At 34.6% G+C, this 21,491-nt stretch overlaps 1 protein-coding gene across 4 annotated transcripts in view; it reads left to right on the top strand.

The window, feature by feature from the left end:
* The first annotated feature begins 420 nt into the window (after positions 1 to 420).
* Positions 421 to 21,491, top strand: part of LOC123319500 (disks large 1 tumor suppressor protein) — a 693,102-nt gene continuing 672,031 nt past the window's right edge. For all 4 annotated transcript variants that reach the window (XM_044906517.1, XM_044906515.1, XM_044906516.1 and 1 more), the window contains exon 1: positions 421 to 697. In XM_044906517.1, coding sequence (XP_044762452.1) covers positions 436 to 697 — 262 coding nt within the window. In that variant the 5' untranslated portion in view covers positions 421 to 435. The remainder of the gene's footprint in view (positions 698 to 21,491) is intronic.

Raw genomic sequence — 21,491 nt, 5'->3', positions numbered from 1 at the left:
CTTTTCTTATCAGGTCGAGTCGGATGTGGAAAAGCTGCGAGGAGTGTTAGGAAGTTAATAAAGTGAATATGCCGTCGAATTCTCGAGTCGCGAAGTTCTCCGTGTGCTCAGAATGTCCTTTCTTCAGTGCACGAGTGCGCCTTTAAGACGGCAAAGCCCCTACAACAACACAGGGGGATTGCGGTAGTTAACAACCCTCAACGACGATAAAATAACATAAGGTTCCGCATTGTTTTCGTCATAATAAAGGTTTTATACACCTCGCGACTTTAATCCTGTTGTTGTATAAGTTGTTCCGTATTGAATTTGTTAATTTTTTTTCCAATGGTGAAGATGATTTGAGGGCGCAAAAATAGTGTGAGATTTTATGTGCGGTGGGGCATGTGTGCGCTTGAGTTGCACCCACAAGACATATGTCATGACCAAGTGTCTACCATGAGGCAGCCTGTTGGCATGGCATTGTTTGGTATGGTGTGGCTCCTGCGTGTGCGCTCGGAGATGAAGAGGTGCACCAAGTGCAGAAGGCAGCAGCATCAGCAGAGACCTAATTTCGGATTGGATGACGGGGCATCCGCCGCGACGTTTTTCACGATAGACCCTCCAACAACTCCTACTACTTTGAACACTCCTAGTCCTGGACATTCCCTGGCACCCACAACGTACTGCGAGGTGCATGGATATAACGTGCCGAAAGAAGGTAAGGTGGAATTTTTAAAATATATTACATTTTTTTTTCAGATTGGTCATTATATTATGATACTTCAAATTCCAACGATACAAATTCATTACTTTCCTATAGTATCATGATATTCAAAAATCACTTGTGATTATTCAGCCCTTATTCATTGGTGAATCAAACTACAGACAGAGTCTCTGAACATAGAGGTAACATGTTAAATTAATTAATCGAATTGAACTTAAAAATCATTACAAAATCTGCTAGACTCATACTCGAAAAACTTGAATGGATATGAAATTCTTCATACGAGAAGAGTGTTATGTCAAATTAGAATATTCTAATAACTCTGTTCTGACACTCTAGTATTGAGAAGCAAACTTGGTAAAATATCACATAATGGAATTATGACATAGGCGATAAGCAATTTAATTAGCTGATATGTACTCAGTTCATACATATCCGAAATAGTTGGGGAGACGAAGGGGGAATTTCGGGATTTACTCGAGCGTGTCAGATTAATATAAAGGGACATACCTTGGAACCTGTAGAGTACCTCTACTAAAAATTAGACCTGTATATAGGGGGAATGGTCTAGGACAGCCTGTCAGAATAGTAAAAAAAAAACGATCATTGTACATACTCGATGTTAGATAAACATATATGTGGTTAATTACATGTTGAAAAGTATATATTCTCTTAATCTGACAATTTAAGCGTGTCCAAAATGTGTGGGAGGGCGCCAAAGTTGCAAAAAAAACCTTTTTTATGCAAAGGAAAGGACCTTTTGTGATCAGTTGAAAAACTTGTTTTACGGTGTCATGTAGTTGAAGGTAGAAGTATCGAGAAACAGTATCAAAAGTTATTGAGAAATTGCTAGTGGTCAGAGTGCTGTTTTCACCCCAACTTACCTCAATCGATAAAATAACCAAGTTTTCATTGTCATTTCCATGAAACCCTATGTTTGATTCACTCCTCACAAGATGAGTGTTTATCGTGACTTTTCGATAATCGTCATCACAGTGGCGTATAAGGAGTAACAGGCGAACTTTTGATTTTTTAAATTTTTTCATTTCGACAGTTTTGATTTGGTGATTTTCAATTAAACGGGTTATTTCGACTATTTTGACTTTCAAAAACACACTGTTTGAAAAAGTATAAACCGTAAGTACATGAATAACAAAATTGTCAAATGAATGTAGAATGGATGAGTGTACCTATCAATTGAGTTAGATGCAGAAATTGAAAAATATGTCGGAATAAATAAAAATTTTCAAATCAAAGGATCAACTAATTTGAAGATCATACAAATTATTCGATTAAAAACCATTTCTGTTGTTCACTGTACCATAAAATAGGTAAGAATATAAAAACGAAACCTTGTCTCTTTTAAATTATTCTTATTCCTCTTTCAATCCTACTTTTTGTGGAGAACGGAGAATGCAGAATATTCGAGCGAAATCACTGTGAAAATAAATTAGAAATTCATGACTTGTTTTCATGGTTACTCCAATGCTGATCAAACATTTGTCTGCTGCATCGAACCATTTATTACACAAACTGAGTACTCTTCGTTCAATATTTCGCAAATTGCCAGGACATAAATAATGCATGAATCTCTGTAGCGAGCAAGTCGGTTCATTAATATAGTAAACGTTATTAGAACTAACGTATTTCAGTGATAGTTTTGCCCCGGTGCACAACCATAGCAGATTGTAATTTCATTACTTCGCTTTTAGCCATACCACACTACAATTTCAGGTCGATTCCAGCCGGTTGATTGGTTTTTATAATTTCATTCCTGATATTGGAAAACGCTGTTGGACATATTCTTTCAGTTCACTTTCCGCATTCATAATGACAAAATAATTGCAATTACAATAACTTTAAGAGGAGTTCATACCACGGGAATTTCTCGCCATCCGTATAAGAAATAAAGGGGGAAAGACTACCAAAATCTGGGGTGTTGCCAGAACACTTGAACGATAAGTAGAAGTTACGAATATTACAATAGTTTCCACTTTCATCGGAAAGATGAACTTAACGAACGTCTTTTTTCAATTTCACCAGGATACGAATTGTAGCCAATGGCGAGACTTTTCGAGAAATTTTTTCATGTGGAAATTCAAAGAAGAGATAATTTCACCTGGGAAAGTTAATAACATGAATGAATCTCTGTTCTTCAAAAAAAACATTTTTATTTTTTTTCTTAGGAACTCTTTCCTTCGATAGTGATATAACGAACAGTGCGGATTACGATGCTGCAATAAAATAATGTACATGAAAATAAAAAATTGATAGGATTGTCGGTTGAGTTGAGAACAACTTCACAGTACAAATTTTCAGCCAACGTTTCGTTTATTTCATGCATAAACTTCATCAGGGCCTGAAAAGGAATACAAAGCTATCACACAGCTAAGAGTGGGGTCGAAAAATTAAAAAATAAATCTTTTTGACCTCATTCTGAGAAGTGTGATGGATTTGTACTTTGGCAGGTCCTGATGAAGTTTATGCATGAAATAAACAAAACATTGGATGAAAATTAGTATTCTGAAGTTGTTCTCAACCGAGAATTTCATCGATTATTATCATCAAAGGACGCAAATATTACTTATCAAATATGAAAATAAAGAAAAAAGTTCACTTGACTAATTAAGTTTAGATTTCCTATATTCATGTTAGTTTTTTTTTTGTATAAAGAAATATTGAGTTGTATTCTGTAACTGATTCACTCTTGTTGAGTTGTTTTCTTTTTTGTTGATTTTAATTTATTCGATATATTTCAATTGATGTTTTCTATATTTCATTAATAAAATTCATGTTGGTTTTGAAAAAACTGAATTCTCATTGGATCTTTTTTTTTGACAGGAATTGAAAAACTATAGGGGGGGCCCTGAAAGTTTTCAAGCGTAGGGCCCAGGAAATCGTCGATCCATCACTGGACTGATTTGTACCTGCTCCGAAAGTGATCTGAATGTTCTGGAAACCCCCTTTAGATATTAAAGAGTAAAATCAAATGCTTGTTTACGTAGTTTGTTTCAAATATTTCAGTTCACCTGATATTGATATATCGAAACGCATGTCTTGGTTTGAAAATAAAGAATAAACAAAAGAAGATGGAGTAGCTCGAATACAGATCATACGTCAATATAATATTGAGTATCGAGCCTCACAATCAGATGCTCAATAGGGAATACTCCTTCTGACGAAAATGATGTATTTTTTATGAAATATCTTTGAAACTTCACAACCGTTTCCCAAAAAAAAAATATTTAAGTACTTAAAAATCAAAAATGAAAATGGGTATTTAAAATTTAAAGCGTTTCGTTTCTATTGCACAAGTTGGCAACATCGACTGAAATATGCGTTGATAATAAAGGACAACAAATACACTATCTTGATGAGATAGACAAAAATGCCTGTCTATGAAGTCTGCGGCGTAAAATTTTATGGGATTTATATAGACGGTTGCTGTTGAGGCTCGCCAGTGAGTACGCGCCTTACGTTATGGCTGTAAATCAATAGCTGTTTGTTTCTAAACAAGCCGTTGGTTATTTTATCGATTGAGGTAAGTTGGGGTGAAGACAGCACTCTAACCACTAGCAATTTCTCAATAACTTTTGATACTGTTTCTCGATACTTCTACACCATTTCTACCTTAACTACATGACACCGTAAAACAAGTTTTTCAACTGATCACAAAAGGTCTTTTTTTTTGCATAAAAAAGATCCTTTCATTTGCATAAAAAGTGTAGCACTTTTCTACACTCGATTTTAGTATTCGTTTGCTGATTGAATTTACACCACTGTAGACGAGGTGTAGTTTATCTACATCTCCTTCTGACTATGTGTAGATAAACTACACTTCTCCTACACTGGTGTAAATCAAATCGAGTGTAGAAAAGTGCTACACTTTTTATGCAAACGAAAGGATCATAGTGTAGCACTTTTCGACACTCGATTTTGGTATTCGTTCGTTGATTGAATTTACACCAGTGTAGAGGAGGTGTAGTTTATCTACATCTCCTTTTGACTATGTGTAGATTAACTACAATTCCTATACACAGGTGTAAATCAAATCGAGTGTAGAAAAGTGCTACACTTTTTATGCAAACGAAAGGACCTTGTGTTATTTATTGTTTTCTATGTCTATCGGAAATATACTAGCTTTTATAACAAAATTACCAAGTTGGACGAATAGAATTCATCAACATCCAAGATTTTCAAAACAGAACCTAAAATTCTTCGTGAAAAATGAGGCAGTTAACTGTATGAACTCCATACCTTAATTGAAACCTTTCAGAGTTATCAGAAAAATACTAGAAGTGAGTTAAAACAGCAATTTCGAACTGCTTGGATAGTTCGTTATTTCCGGAAATCAAAGGAAACCAAAATTCGACGTTTCCATAAATGATTTTGACATTTCGTGAATTTTTAACGAATTATCAACAATCCCAACAAGGAACTCATTTCTGATGAAATGCCAAAATTTCATCAGAACGTATAAGTAGTCAAGTAGTTTGAAATGGCTGATTACCCTTATTTCAAGTTTTTCTTTATTGAAAACTCGGAAAGTTTCTATTCAAGGTATAGGGTTTATTTGGGTACCCCCTCCTTTTTTTAACGTACAATCAGCTGAAAGAATAAAAAATAGAGGTTGTAATTTGAAAATCTTGAGTTTTGATGAATTCGATTTTTCCAACTTAATGATCTTCTCATAAGCATCCTGTTTTTTCAGAATTCAGGTACAAACAGCATACAGTGTTAAAATACTACAGAAAAATATAAAAATCATTAAGATTCCTCTGAAAAAACCTTTTTCTGAAGAAATATTAAAAAAAGTGTAATCTCCCGTTTTCACAAGTTTTTTCATGAGAATCTCAATAAACCGTTGAATTTTTACCCAAGGTACGGTATACTGTTGGAATGACGATGCGGAGATAAACTGAGTGTGCCATTTGAAAATAAAGCAGCACGCTGTTTCCGGTATAACCGGAAGTTGCAGAGGTCTGAAAATATATCATAGAGAAAGTTGACTGTCGGAAACATCAACATACAAATTTTCAGCACAAAATTTTGAATAGTTCTCCATATACTTCAAATAGGCCATCGCTGTGAATCGCCCTATATATCGTTTCAACGGATTTTCAGATCATCCGATAAAACGCAGTTATATCACATTTCCGTAGGTCATCTCAAAATCCAGCGCAGTGATTGATGTGTGTGTTAAATTAATCCGACATCTGTATGACATGAAAAATTTCGGGACGAAAATTCAATTTGTTCATTATAAATCAAACTATCGGGGATGGGGGTGTTCTAATCGCTGGCAGGAGGCCTCGTAATGAAACTCGGCATTACGCCACTTCTGCTTGTGCTCTTTCAGATTCGATTAATTTTTGGACAGAAACAATGAAACCCTGTTACAGCGTTATCCAATATGCTTTTATCTTTTATTTCATGGGGATGGAGTATGAAATTTCATAAAGTTGAGAGATGGTTTAGCCGTTGTTGCGTATGTTGGGTGTGAGTATAGTGGAGATTGACCGTTTCCGAGTAATTCAAGGTTGAAAACATACAGGGTATCCCAAATTGTTTGATTTTGGTTATTTATGGTACTTCCAGACTAGACAGGTAAAAACGTTGAAAGGTTTTGGACTCGATTTTTGTGAAAATTCCATTGGTGGTAACTGTTTCTCGATATTTTCATGCGTTTCGAAAATATAACAAAATTTTTATATTTTGTCGATTTCGAAAATGTGTCATAAATTCTTTATTTTCTAGAATATATGAAATACTAAGAACTTTCTACAGGCACTTTTGAACTGGGTCACGACACTATATTCAACTTTTTTTATGTGTTGTACTAAAAGTGGAAAATATACGTAACTTCCTCATATCTTTTTTTGATCTCTTGTTACATAAATAATATCTACATAAGAAAATTAGCTTTCAAAAATATTCATACGTCGATATGTTACTTCCTCACTCAAGGCGAAATCACAATTTTAGTAGACTTACCATTTTCCACAGAATTCTATGCAACCTTTGACCACAAAAATGTTCACTCCCAATAAATCTTCATCTCTATGATGCGAAACTACGATGTTAGCTGAAACATCAATAACTTCATTGAAATTATGTACTTCATGTTACACTCAATTTGAATAAATATGGAGAAGAATTATTTCTATAATCCATTTCAATATAATACGAAGTTCCTAAATGGAGTACCATTATTCTGTGAACAAATTTGACGTCTTTTTCTAACAGCATATAACGTGGGAAATCTCTCTGATGGCGTTTCTGACTCTCTGCTCTAATCATCCCCATTTATGGCAGAAAATTTTATTATTCATATCCCCATGCGAAAAAATCAAACGATTGAGGTCCGGTGATCTTGTTGGCCAGGTAGTAGGACCATGGGTTTCCATCCACTGGTTCTATGGTAAAGCTTTTTGGAAATAAAAAAGAGCAAAAAAATTTATGAATATTCATCTCATTCTATGACCTTTACTATTACAATGTATTGAAGTATTCTATGTCCATTTCATTTATAGAATAATGCATGCGAGACTCAGTAGTTAGTGATTATTTCACTTTTATGCTGATTTTACTCTAAGATATCGATTAAAATTCAATCTGGCAGGAATCTGCATCTTCTGAAATTTTCAGGGTTTTCACTCCCAGTCTCTGAAACAAAATCAATGTTAAAATTTAAATAATCGATTTGCTCTCTTCAAATATGAAATATAGAGCATTTAACGACGATAGAGCCTCACCAGATTGAAATGCGTATCATGTTACATCCATTCCTCGAGACACAGAATCTCAGTGTTTCTTCCATGTCACCCTCGGGAAATTCAATCATTCAATCAAGTAGATACCTTTAGTAGATACATGCAAGCTATTTATCACGAAAAATATTTTTCCACTCCATCGGTAGGGAATAATTGCCGAATGGTGTTTCTCTATCTCAAATTTTATGGGGATGAAATGGATTCTGTATCCGTGAATTGAATTTGACGATTTTCAATACTCCTTTGTATTTCCACTTTCGTGATTATGGTTCGTAAAAATACAACAATTTTCTTCAGTATTTATCTGATTATGTGTTTTTTCATTATGTTGGAAAAGTCGTTTTCTCATTGGTGTGAATATGTGATTCAAATCAAAACGAAAATCCAGAATAACAATTCTATGAAAACACGGTATACTACTTTTCACTGATTAATGTAAAATAAGACACCGCATTGTAGAAATTGTCATAATTCCAACTAGAAAGCAAATATTTCGTGAAAGCATACAAAGAATAACCATACATCCAGAATCTGAAAAATTCAACCAATAATGACGTACCGACATTCCATCTATGACAAATAAAATCTCATTAACGAGTTTCAATGAAAGAATTTTTCGATGAATAACACTATCTGAAACTGAGAAGACTGCATTTTTACTTATTCTAAGAACAAGACTTATCCATCGAATGAATTTAGTTATGCACGTGAAAGTACCAGGCCTAAGCCGAAGTTGCCTCCTACCATTGGGTATTCAACTCAATAATAACTAATGCTCCTACAAATGTTGCTAGTTCACGACATACAGGGTGTGATAAGAATGTTAAATACTCGTAGGGTAATATCAAATAACAAGCAAATAACATTGTTTGACAGAAGCCTACATGCAAAAAAAACAAAAGTCATCTCTGCCAATTAATTATTTGAAGACACATAAATTAAAATTTCAATGAACAACTCTAATGAATGTAGTAGAACTTGTATTGCAACTATATCTGAAACATTTGAAAATTATGATATTTTTCAAGAATATATTTTCCACCAAAAAAGGTATGCTCTTTTCGCTTTATCATGCAGTGTTGAAAAATTATATTTCCTAAAATTTTTATTATGAATACATTTGGCATTAAAACCATATGAAGCAAGTATTTGCAGAAAACTTTTTAACGAGATTTTATGAGAACTATGGGACAACTTTTAGAATATCGGAATAAAGATTTATGCAAGTTTACTACTGATTTTGCCTCACTTCGATGTGAAATTCCTTATATGAATATTCGACTGCAGAGGTATTATATCATGATTTTTATCTCGATATTCAAATCATTATGTCTAAAATTTTTTTTCTTTTTCAGGTGAGTTCACATTCCATGCGTATAGATGAAGATGGTGAGTAGATATTTTTTCAATCACACATCGATATGATGTGATGGTCCAATGATGAATTTCTTGATCGAATCCTGACATATTTACTCAATCTTATTGGCATAGTTTTAAACCTGTTTTTGTATAGTGGCCATATGGCCAAATTTGTTTTTTGAAACAGTTCGATGGTTATTGATTCCATTAATTCAAATTATAATATTTTATCAGTATAGGCAATTGATATGTGACGCCCTGACTGTTTTATTTATTCGTAGTTAACAGATATTTCTTTCAAACATTGATTGCTAATCCATATATTCGATTTCTTCGGATATCTGTTTTCCAATTTTTGATATAAGTAAATTGAGGGGCAGTTGATTTCATTTATATGGTGCATAACTGGCAGAGTTCGTTAATTCAATGAAATAATTTCCTAAAGTCGATTGAGCCTATCTATATAAAAAAAATTGAAAATTTCAGTCATATTGCAAAGAGCTGAGTATTTTTATCCTTGAAAAGTTGTAAGCATATTATGAGGAATATAATTTTCGTATTGAAAGTAGGTTGTTTTCATCAGGAAATTGGATATATTTTTTATGGAAATCGATATACATAATATGATGGTTTTCAATATCAACCAAGATATCAACTCATCCACTCATGTCATGTTCTTAATACTGTATTGCCTCAATACAAAAATTGAAAACCATAATTTTCTCCGAAAAGTGTCTTATCCCTGCAGCTATGTCAACTTACATAGCCTCAAGTTCAGCATGAAAAACATATCAATGATCAGCGTGGAACGCCAGACTAGAGAGTAATTCAACTGTGAAGTATACTCACACATATTTTTTGCCAAAGATAGATAGCAATTATCAAGTTGTTCATCAGTTTTATGTTTGAACAATCAACGCATAATATTCATTTATGTACCAAGGACGGAAAACTGTCTATTACACTCGAGCCTGCAAATTGGCGTAGGCGTAGCCGAGGCTAGTAAGCAGGCGAGACAGTATGACGGTTGTTTGCCGAGGTGCATATTAAATTTTTTCGTCGACCTCGCATACCTTTATGAAAGCAAGTATTCATTTGTGTGCTGTAAATCCAACCTGGCCGTAGTTACCAATTGCCTCATCTCTGGAGGAGTGTTACTCATATCAATATCGCTGTCATTATCCATTCTTGATTATAATGAATAATAATATTCAAACCACGTTCTTAATTCACTCGAAAAATATATCAGATTTCGTGAAGAAATAATTTGACAGGTGGAAATGACAGTTATTACCACAGGCACTTATATTTTCTTCAAATCCTGGCTCTCGAAATTGATTAAATCGCCTCTCTGTCAACTGTAATTAGGCGAGGAACAAAGCAGACGAAAAGTGTTTGAGGACGAAAAGTGGATGGTAACGAAAATACTTGCCTTCAAAAACGGTCGAACTGTCATTCAGAAATGAGAACGTGAAATATCATTATTTTTTTAGGTCGACGAAAAAATCATTTTTTTGAGAATGTATCAGTTGTTATAATAAACCGTATGACTTAGCCAAAGTGTTATACATTCTATGATCTTATTTTCAAAACTTGAAAGATTACTTTGATAACCAATCAGCTTTGTTCGACCATATTATTATCATCCTCAATATCTTCAAACATTCGATGTTTCAGCAATTAAGTAGGCCTAGATTGGATTTCTCTATCAAGTATTGATAACATACATAGAAAGCAAATAAATAAGCAACATCATACGCTTGGATATAACTTTGATGTTGACAGAAATTCACTGTGAACCCAATTTACCCGTATTAGTAGTTTGACCAGAACTATATAAATATTTGATTCAACAGCGCTTCTGAACTGAGTTGGACTTTTAAATATAAATGAAGTAAACTTCTCCAAAACTCTTCTGAAATATAGAAACTAAATTCATCTGGAGAATATTTGAGAGTGGCCCTTTCATTTTATTTCTATTCAATTTATTTTCTATTGGAAATCTTGGTGGAATTGGTTCAATTTTGCTGTACATACATACAGTACATACAGAGGAAGTAGGTGTATTCTTACTAAATGTTTGTCTGTGTAATACGCAAGGATGGAGTAGTTCTGAAAATTTTAATAAAATGTTTTCGTCCAAATCTAATTTTCACGATTATACAGGGTTATTCACCGCAATCGCTTACTAGAAGTTCAGGGAAAACTAATCACAATTTTGTGTTGGAAATTTACATGTTCCTTTCTCCCTAAAATATTTCCGATTCATTTTATACTTCGGCTACTGGCCTCCAATAAGAGATCCTGTGCTTCCCTTGGTACACCTCGTTGTTTGAGTTATGCGTTACTCAAATAAGAGCGTTTCCATGGTGATACGTTCTCTATATTTAACACTCATTGTAGATTTCTGCCACTCCAAATCCTTTTCCCTATCATTTATAGTAATATCGGTGTTAAACCTACCTTACTTTCGAAATCACTGGGCAAAACTCACAAAATAAATAATTGTGAAAATATAAAATACAAGGTGCTTCAAAGAGTGAGTCTTCATCTTTAACAGGTGGTAGAACTTATCAAAATAAACCATGTCACCAACAATTGCTTATATGAAACTTTTGAAATGACGGAGTTATACAGGGTGTCCGGGGAGTAACTGTACATACTCATACCAGAGATAGATTTGGACTAGCTGATCACGGATTGACTATAAAAAATTAATTTCTGGATTTCCCTATAAAGCTACAGGGTGATTGGCCAACTTCATGGAAATACTTAGACCATCATAAAATCCAAACTTATTGACGGATTTTATTGAAACTTAGGAGGTTATTGACACATGCTAAGGTAAATATAGAAAGATATCAATTATTCCATTATTCCAGGGCCGAACTTATTTATCTTCATTTAAAGTGTTCAGGGTAAAAAAAAACACTTTGTGAAATACAAAGTGTTTTTTTTTTAATTACAAAAAAATGATTCGCTTTTTAGAAAGAAGCTAAATTATGCATCAATTTTTGGTATCTCTCAAAGTTGTCACATCAACAATTATTTTTTTATGAATGTATTAATTTGGATAAAGTTCGAAAATTGCAATTTATTTACCTGAACAGTCATCTTGTGCAGGTCGAAAATAAATAATAAATTTTCTTAAAAAAGTCACTGAAGGAAAAGAAGACTATATAATAATTTGTTGATATACTGGGTGGCCACCCCTGACGCGGATTTCACTTTGAGGGAGTAAATGAAGGTATTTTGAAAAAAAAACTGTTGATGTGTATAGGGTATACAGAAGCATATTTCAAAATTATTCTTATGTATACCGGGTGTTCGACAACAATGATATAGACCAAAGTTACACTTCTTCCGGTCAAGAGAACAGCTGATGAACAGAATAATCAACTGTTGCGATATTTCAAGAAATAATGGCGATATGATTCGGAAGGCTAATGATTTTCATTTCGAACCACTTTTGAAATAACGTTGACTCAGAAATTCATTCGTTCCTATTTTTATTTTTATTAGGTACTCTTTACTGTATTTTAGTGTTTTTCATTTGAAATTGTTTCGTTATTGAAGTGCTTATTGAAGCTCTGATTTTTTGTGTGAATTTTCTACAAATACTTTCGCATTTTATATTCAAACATGAGATTTTCAGTTCTCTTCATGGTGAAAAATTCAATTTTTCGTACTTTATCCAAATTCAAAAATTCATAAAATATAATTGTGTAATGTGACAACTTTGAGTGATACCAAAAATTGAAGCATAATTTAGCTTCCTCCTAAAAAGCGAATCAATTATTTGTAATTCGAAATACAGAGTGTTTTTTTAACCCGATCACTTAAAATGAAGATTAATGAGTCCGGCCCTGGAATAATGAATTAATTGATATCTTTCTGACTTGACCTCAGCATGTGTCAATAGCCTTCCAAGTTTCAATAATATCCGTTAATAGGTTTGGATTTTATGATGGTCTAAGTATTTCCATGAAGTTTAAAAATCACCCTGTAGCTTTCTAGGGAAATCCAGAAATTAATTTTTTATAGTCAATCCGTAACCAGCTAGTCCAACTCTATCTCTGATAAGAGTATGTACAGTTATTCCCCGGACACCCTGTATAAAACATCGATCAAGTGTATCCTTATTAGTCCCTCGATCTGGTTATATGTACTTTCAAGACCTGAAGGACCTGAAAAAATCGAAAGTAACATATAAAACATAAAAAAACGTCACGTGTACATTCTCCACAGGGGTGTTTTTTTTTTCTTAATTTGAAGCTAATGATTCAAGAATAACGGAAAAATATGATCTGACAGTTTCAGAGTCACAAAATTCAGTTTTTTTGAGTTTTCTCCTCTCCTGGGCTTCAAATTGTATTCGCATTCATTATAAAAGTTGTAGAGCATAACATTTTCTACAAGTTTTGTCCGAAGCAATTTTTTCTACGCTCAAACATTTTTGAGATACATGGCAAAAATGGACATTAGACTTAGTTTCTACATTGACCTTGGCCTTTCGCATGTGTGGCTGAGCTCCTCGTCGTTATCATCCTCTAGCTCGGAAACGGTAAAGGAGGGTATGAAAATTTGCTTCGGGAAAAAGTTGTATAGAATTTTATTACCTACAACTTTCATGATGAATACAAAAACGATTAGTTGTAGAGGAAGGGATATATTTAAAAAAAACGCCTGCAGACGCTATCCCCACCGCTGGGTCTCCACGGCGCTCGAGTAAATCCTGATTTAGCATCGTCGGCTCCCCAACTACAAATGATTCAAAATTTTTATATTCTTCATTTCGGCTATTTTTCATGACCACATCACATAACATCAAAACAGTTTTAAATCTAAAAAACCAAATCGAAAATCCACTCTGCTCCCAGTGAAAATAAAATTTCATTCTGATTGGATGAAGGTGGCTTCATGAAAGAAAGAAAAGTGCGAAATTCTGATGAATCGAAATCTCGAGAATTCAACCGTAAAAGAACATTAATTTTCGCGAAGAATGAAATCCTAAAATCCATGCACCTGTCGTGAAATAGAACGTAATGAAGGGAGCCTTTTGGGGGATTTGAATTATGCTTTCTAGCTCGGGGTCGAATTCGAAGAGCAATTTATTGGAATTGAACGGAGAGCCTCGGCCGAAGGAAGCGAACTTCAGGAGGGGATTATACCAAAGACACGCAATGAGGCAAATAAATCCAGGAAAAAAATGGGAGAACACTAATCAATCGAACGATCTCGGGATGGTTTTACCTCTCAGGGGGGCTGAAGTAACGGCTAGTTAAGTTGGCCATTAGTAACATCTACACGTTTCGTATCTAAGAAGGCGACGTCATTTTCGCCCGACTAATGGATTTTTCTAGTTGGTTTTCTGTCTAAATTGTCCGGTTGATGACCGTAATGATTTCGTATAAGGAAGCTTATAGGGGATCGAATATTGAACCGGAAGTTGTTCATTAGAGATGATGTAGGATCAGAGAAATGATTAAGGACCATTGGAGAAAACGATGTCACCCAGGATTGACTGATGATTGCACTCGAGTTCGAAAGTTATCATAGAGGGTAGGCTATCAATATCATTATTGATATGTTATAGGGGAACACCACAAATTTTTTTTATTGCTTTCTTGTTTCTATAGATTATCTGCTCAATTATACAGTATGGTCCAGATCTTAACCAAGAAATTTCAACCACGTATTCTCCGTCAAAAATAAGCCATAGTTTGTCATATAAACAAATGTCGAGAAATGCTTCCTCTCCGAGATACAGGGCGTTGAAATTTAGCTGCTGCTGTGGGATCTGTTGGACGTTGATGTGAATTATGCGTTCAGCAAAATGATTCATAGTTCGAACATCTTCTTTAAATTATTCATATTCGAGTGTCACTGTTAACGCTAATTTTTTTTATTACTACTATCATGTACCATATAAAATTTTAGTAATTCTTCATGCATGAGAATGTGTTTCACTGTTTACTCGTAAACGATGCCTCGTACGTCAAAAAGTCAGGAGACCAAATTTGTTGTTGTTTGAATAGAGATTTCAAGAATAAATTTATTGTTGGAAAAACCAGTGACGTATCATTTTTTTTGTCTAAGATACGTTTGCACCAAACGCGCTTAGTGTTAAGCGTCCCTTAAAATGAACCCTTAACTTAAATCACGTTGCACCAACTGTAAAGTGACATTTAAATGGCTAAAGCTAGCCTTAAAATTAAGCGCTCTTGTAATAACCACTTAGGTATTTAAGGGCGAGATTCTAACCTAAAATAATTTGTTGAACTCATAAACTGGCTGCAGAACTGCTGTGGTTTTTCTGATAACATCAAGTATCTTTTATTTGACAATCTATTCCATTATCAATCAGTCCTCTTAGCCACTAGCTATTACTGAATATCAATCATAATGCTAATTCAGCAACAAAAAGTTGTCACTCTTTGATAATAATATAATCCTGACATTGACTGACAGGACAATAAAGTTGGGTTAATGAAATGACAACGATCATCGGCAACCGGCCAACCAATGAAAAGGCTTTATTAGACTAGAATGAAGTTGTACCAAAATAAAAAACTGAAATATCACTAGATATGAAAACTTAAGGGCCCCTTACTTAAGATTCTGTTAAGCCGCAGTTGTGCAACTGACAATAAAATTAAGCGTCCATTAACTTTAAACTACGCTTAGTTAATTACTCATTTTAAGGGGGATTGGTGCAAACGGGCCTAAAATAGTCAGTATCGATGCAGTATATACAGAGGCAACTGGTCGAATAAAAAAATAATAGTTTTATGAGAAGTGCTTATGGATGCCTAGAACATACATTTCATAGAAATATTTCAAGCAATGTAAAAGTCGTTAATAAAACTTTTTTTTCTAGAATTTCAACCTATATTTCGGAGAGAAAGCATTTCTCTATATATGTATGTTCATATGACAAACTAGACCTTATTGAGGAAAAACGTGGTTAAAATTTCTTCGTTGAGATCTAGACCATCCTGTATTCCTGTCAGTTTTCTGTTTTCTGAGAAAATAATTAAGAATTTTTTTTTCATGTGCCATCTCTAGGGAGCAGTATCAAAGCAGGGTATGCTCAAAGCAAAAATAATAAGAAGGATCCATACCCTAAAATTTTTTCGCACCATAAATATTTCACCCATACTAATTAGGTACACAGGGTGAGTATTTAACTAGAACAAATATTTCAACAGTAGATTCTTTAGGTGAAAAAAAAACTTATTTTCTATGCCATTTTGTTCGAATAGGCTCGGTTCGAAAGATACAGGCTGTTCAAAAATCATGAAAAAATCTTATTTTTATGACTATTCCACAAAACAATATATCACCCACGTGTTTCAGTTTTCTCATTATGACCATTAGGTGCTATAAAAATAACAAAAATTCAAAGAACCCATTTCTTGAAACTATGTTGGATACTGTCTAATGAGTATTTGAATGCTTTGTAAAATGGAAGTATTCCTCATATTTTCTCTATAATGCACCGTTTCTGAGTAGCTTGATGTTCAAAATAAAAAATAACTGTGAAATCCGAAAAAATTGACCGAATGCAATTTTTTTGAGAAGATCCACAGATGTGTAGTGCCACAGATTTAGCTAGTTATTCTGAAGGTAATTGTTTTTTTTGGAATCTGCAAAAATGGTATAGGAAAAAAGAGTTTCTTTTGATCTCAAGAATCTACTGTTAAAATATCCGTAGGAGACAAAGACTCACCCTGTATATATTTGTCACCATGTTTCATACAATTGTTTGTTCAGGAACTGTAAATTGGCTCATATCTCCCTAACCCATGGGAGAGTTGAACAGGGGGTCGGGAGAGACTTGACCATAAGTTTGTTTATCAGGAAAACATTGAAAGAAAAGAATTTTCAATGACCAATGATCGTTTTATGTCAAGGATTTCATCATCAGATGTATCAGCTTATGAAATACATATTTTCTGTTTCAGAGTCACTCTCATTTATTTCCGAGATGTTTTTTACGTTTTTGAACCTTTGTATATTTTTTATATTCATTTCTATTATTCAATTTTATTTTTTTGAGGAAAACTATTATAAGCTCAGTGCGGGAAACTTGGACCACTGATTAGTATATTCAACAGATGTTTTCTTGAAACTTTTACAACTGTTATTAAAATCATCGTTTGAAACAATATTAATCAATGCAAGCAATAAAACAAAATAACACCACGCACCTATTAAACTTTTCAGACAGTGTAACAAACAAAAATTATTCCATTTCTTACTTCTTAAAAACAAAATCACGTTCAACCCTCTCACTCCCAAATTGTTCAAAATGGAACCGCCACTAGGTGTGCCTTGTTACGAGTATGTCGCAAGCTATTTACGATACCGGTAGCGCGGAATTTGAATTGAAATATTTGAGGTGGTTCAAGTCTCCTACCTGAGCAAGTCTCCCGGACTCCCTCTAATAAAAAAAGTTGTAAATACCTAGAACAGATCCCGTTTGAATGAAGATTTCCAAATCTCAGAATCAGAATATTTTGATCGAATTAGGTGTAATTTTTTCGCAATTACCGCAAAAAAAATTGAAATAGAGACGACACTTCGCCGCTTTGCTCCCAGACCTTGTCACGAAACTTTTTGAATAATTCAATTCTGAACGAAAATTATTTGGGTTCTATAAATTTTCAATATTTACATAATCGTATTTCGCACCTCGAGATTAATTCCCGTTCCAGTTTGTTTGGAACTTTTAATTAGTTTTTAACGAGTGCAAACTTTGTTCGGATTTATACCTTCGCCACGCTTGGCAGTTGGCGATCTGGCGGTTAGAAAACGGTCACGTCATGAACGAATAGGGAATGATGAAATCTGAACTTCTTTTCTTCTCCTGAGTACTCAAAGAGCTCGGAAACATAAAAAGCCGAATATTCGTTCTACTGCATTCATCGCCAACTTTAACGGCCGGAGTCGGATAAAATTTCGGCCAGTACGATTCAACTTCTGTGGACCCCATAAAACAAATATTAAAATCAAATTAACTTGACTGAAATGCAAGAAAAAACTTTAATCACGTGAAACGTTTAGACTTATCTCTTTTCACGAAGTAATAATTCATATATATTTTTTGTTGTAATCAATTTTTTTTAGATAATAAGAGAATACTGAATCGATCTCTTTGTTTCCTGAACTACTTCACCCAAAATTGAAACATTCGGCTCTCTAACAAACAATGCTATTCATAATGAATTGAAAGAGTTCAAAAGTGAAAAATTTAAAAGAAAGTTCTATGATTTCCTTCTCAGCTGCTGCTAACTCTGATTGTTTCCGAATAATATGTGGTTTCTCTCTGTATACTGTTCTGTGATTGTACGTTTCTTCACTCTATAGCACTTGATAATCACTGCGCAAAAAAATTAAAGCACATTCTGAAAATCTCAATTTTAATGAAAGTTAACTCTACATTGACTTTATAACTTATTTTTTATGTTCTCTCGGGAAGGTTTTGAACGAAACCAGACACATTGAATGGAAGAAGAATTCAGGATTCCACCGAATCTTATGTGAAAGAAGAGAAACGAACAATTTTAAAAATACTGAAATGCTGATAAGTGATTTAATACTTAGTATTTCCACCCCTTGCGTTAATTACTGCTCGGCAACGACGGTTCATACTCAAAATGAGTGATCTTAAAACGTTCTGATCTAATCCTTCCCAGATTTCTCCGAGTTGGATTCCTAAGTCATTAAGAGTAGCTGGATGATTTTCTGAACTTCTCAGCCTTCTATTAAGGTTGTCCCAAACCTGCTCAATCGAATTGAGATCTGGACTTCTTGCTGGCCATTCCATTCGAGAGACTTCATCCTCTTCAAGGTACTCCTGAACGATGCGCGCACGATGGGGTCTGGCATTATCGTCCATAAAAATGAAATTTTCACCAATGTATGGGGCAAATGGCACTACATGCTCTTCAAGAATGTTCCTTATATACTTATCAGCATTCATAGCTCCATTATCAACGACCACTAGGTTTGTGCGAGCAGTCAAAGATATTCCACCCCATACCATAATCGATCCTACCCCGAAACCAGTACTATTCAGGAAATTGCACTGAGCATATATTTCATGTGGACGTCTGTATACAAGGGAACGTCGATCACAATGGTAGAGGCAGAATCTAGACTCATCTGTGAAGAGAACTCTTTCCCAATCGGCCTCTTCGCAATGGATATGCTCTCTCGCAAAATCCAAACGCGCCCTTCGATGAGCTGGGGTAAGAGCTGGGCCTCTTGCCGCGACACGAGGCCTTAAATCATATTCTCTGAGGCGATTTCTTATTGTCTGAGTGCTAATTTGCACCTCATGAGTTTGCTCAAGCTGAATTTGAGGAAGGCGAGCGGTTGCAAACCGTTGTCTCAACGAAAAAACTCTCAAGTAACGTTCTTACCCGTGGTCTACCCTGTCCTGGTCTTCGGACATTCATACCTGTCTCCCTGAATCGCTGCAACATTCTGGACATACTTGTATGGGAAACTCCAAACCTTTCTGCAATTCTTGTGTATGTCTACCCTTCTTCTCGCAAAACTACCGCTTGGGCACATTCCTCTTGGGTCTAATTGCGTGTTTCGCGTTTCATAGCGATCGAGTGTAGAAAATCAAACGAAAGAAAAACTATTGATCACTAGAATTGATCGAGAACAACTGATTTTGGAATGGAACCAATACATTCAAAATCTGATAATATCATCTTTTTTCATTCCTGCTGGGAAAAAAACATCTGTATTGAAGAAAACCGTTGAAAGTGGATAACATATGCATGCATAATTCTGATAAAAATAATTGTCATTGAGAACACCTTCAGTTGTAGAATGAATTTGAGATTTCATTAAGGTGCGTTAATTTTTTTGCGCAGTGTATTTTTGTTTTAACAAGGGTTAAGTGGTAGAAAACCTCTTGGATCAAGTTCCCCTTAGGATTTCTGTGGAAATGTAAAGACCTTATCATTAGTATTATATATAGAGTTCCAATGAGCCCCAGTTTCAGGGAAGAATTTAAGGACAAAACCTCGCTACTAAGAGTTTCTCGTCCGAAGCAAGTTTTGCGTTTGCCAGCAGTGGCATACTGTCACCAAATGATCTGGAGTTTCATCTGCTATCGGCAGTTCCTGCTAGACACATTCTCATTATGTTCTTCCGAACGCGTCAATGCCCTGTAAGAAACCCAATAAGCATAAGGGAGATGTAGGCTGCTTGCTGAGATCCAGATACTTTTTAGATTTCGTAGTGTTGAAGTCCCCAAGGAACTTTTTTGCAGTATTCCAGTCTGCAAAGTAGTTCTCTTACTCCACCGTAAGTTTCGGGACCAATGAAAGGAGTGTCTACTGCTTACCTAGCAAGTGTATTGTTCAGAAAAGAAAACGAAACAATACATGAAATCGTTTTTTTAATGCCAAATAAAGATTGCACAGAGTGTAGTTGAACTCAGAGCTCTAAGGGTAGCACGAAGCTTTATTATATACGCATAGTTAAAACGTTTCAACATCACGAGGAAAATTCTCCAAGGGTAAACGATTTAATAAACAAGCCTTCAAAAAAGCAATAATACGCATTCTCGTAGGCTGAAACTTTTTTCGAAAAATTGCAGAATCATGCAATCATTGCAAGTTTAGTTGTTCGAGAAGATATTCATGTTTGTATCATGACATCAAACCCGTTAACAAGGCATGAAAAAGAGACATTCTTTTTATGGTATAGCCTCCTCCCTGCCGAGATACGGCACTCTGGATATGGGCTGACCTAATTACGAACCCGGGGAATCGAAAGTTTCTTATAGAAAACCTTTTGCTCATTCATTTTCAGAAGTTGGCATAAACAGGGCGCTCGACTTTTTGTACGATGAGATTTGAGAAATACTTTGTTTCTGGAGCTATTCACCGGTAATGAATTCTCAAAGATGCGGTATCAGAAATACCTTCATTTGGAGCTGGACTACTTAGGCAATTTTTCGAAGGAGAGGAAAGGTGCTTTCTTTGTTGTTCCAAGGTACCTACTGGTCTATTTTTATTGTTTTTATCAGATTCAAATACATATTTTATTACCAAACATCATTCGGGTATTTGAATATTTCGTAATTTTTAACCGTAGTGTTTTCGTATTTCGCCACATGTTTCGCTTGCATCGGACATCTTCAGAGAAATCTTGGTCTGAAATTATATCTCATCAGGTTATTACTCTCAACTGAGTTGAATAACCAGAATCGGCACAATCTCAATTATTTTGCAATAACAAAAATTTAGAATAGCAGAGAACAAAGTAATAAAAAATGAAGAAAGAGAAATCATGGAAGATAACAGTTCCAAGAAACAGTTAAAGACTAATTCAGTTGACGCTATGCAATAAGAATAGCAGGGAACTATTCAGCTGAAATTCAAATATACTGTAGTTAAAACTTTATGAAGGGCAAAAATGTAATATATAGTATATAGGGTGTCCCATTCGACGTAAAAAAGTAACTTTCTAGATCGAAATATTTCAGTTGAATTAATAGATCTCTGGTATCCATTACGATGGATAAATTTTCAGAAAAATATAACTTTGTGTTCATAAGATACTTCTAATGGACACTTGGCTTAAAACAACCTGTATGGTTCTATTTTCTGTGTCCCTCGCTAGAA

The sequence above is a fragment of the Coccinella septempunctata genome, chromosome 8 (genome assembly GCF_907165205.1).
Source record: "Coccinella septempunctata chromosome 8, icCocSept1.1, whole genome shotgun sequence".
Taxonomy (NCBI): Eukaryota; Metazoa; Arthropoda; class Insecta; order Coleoptera; family Coccinellidae; genus Coccinella; species Coccinella septempunctata.
This window is presented reverse-complemented; position numbering and strand designations above follow the sequence as displayed.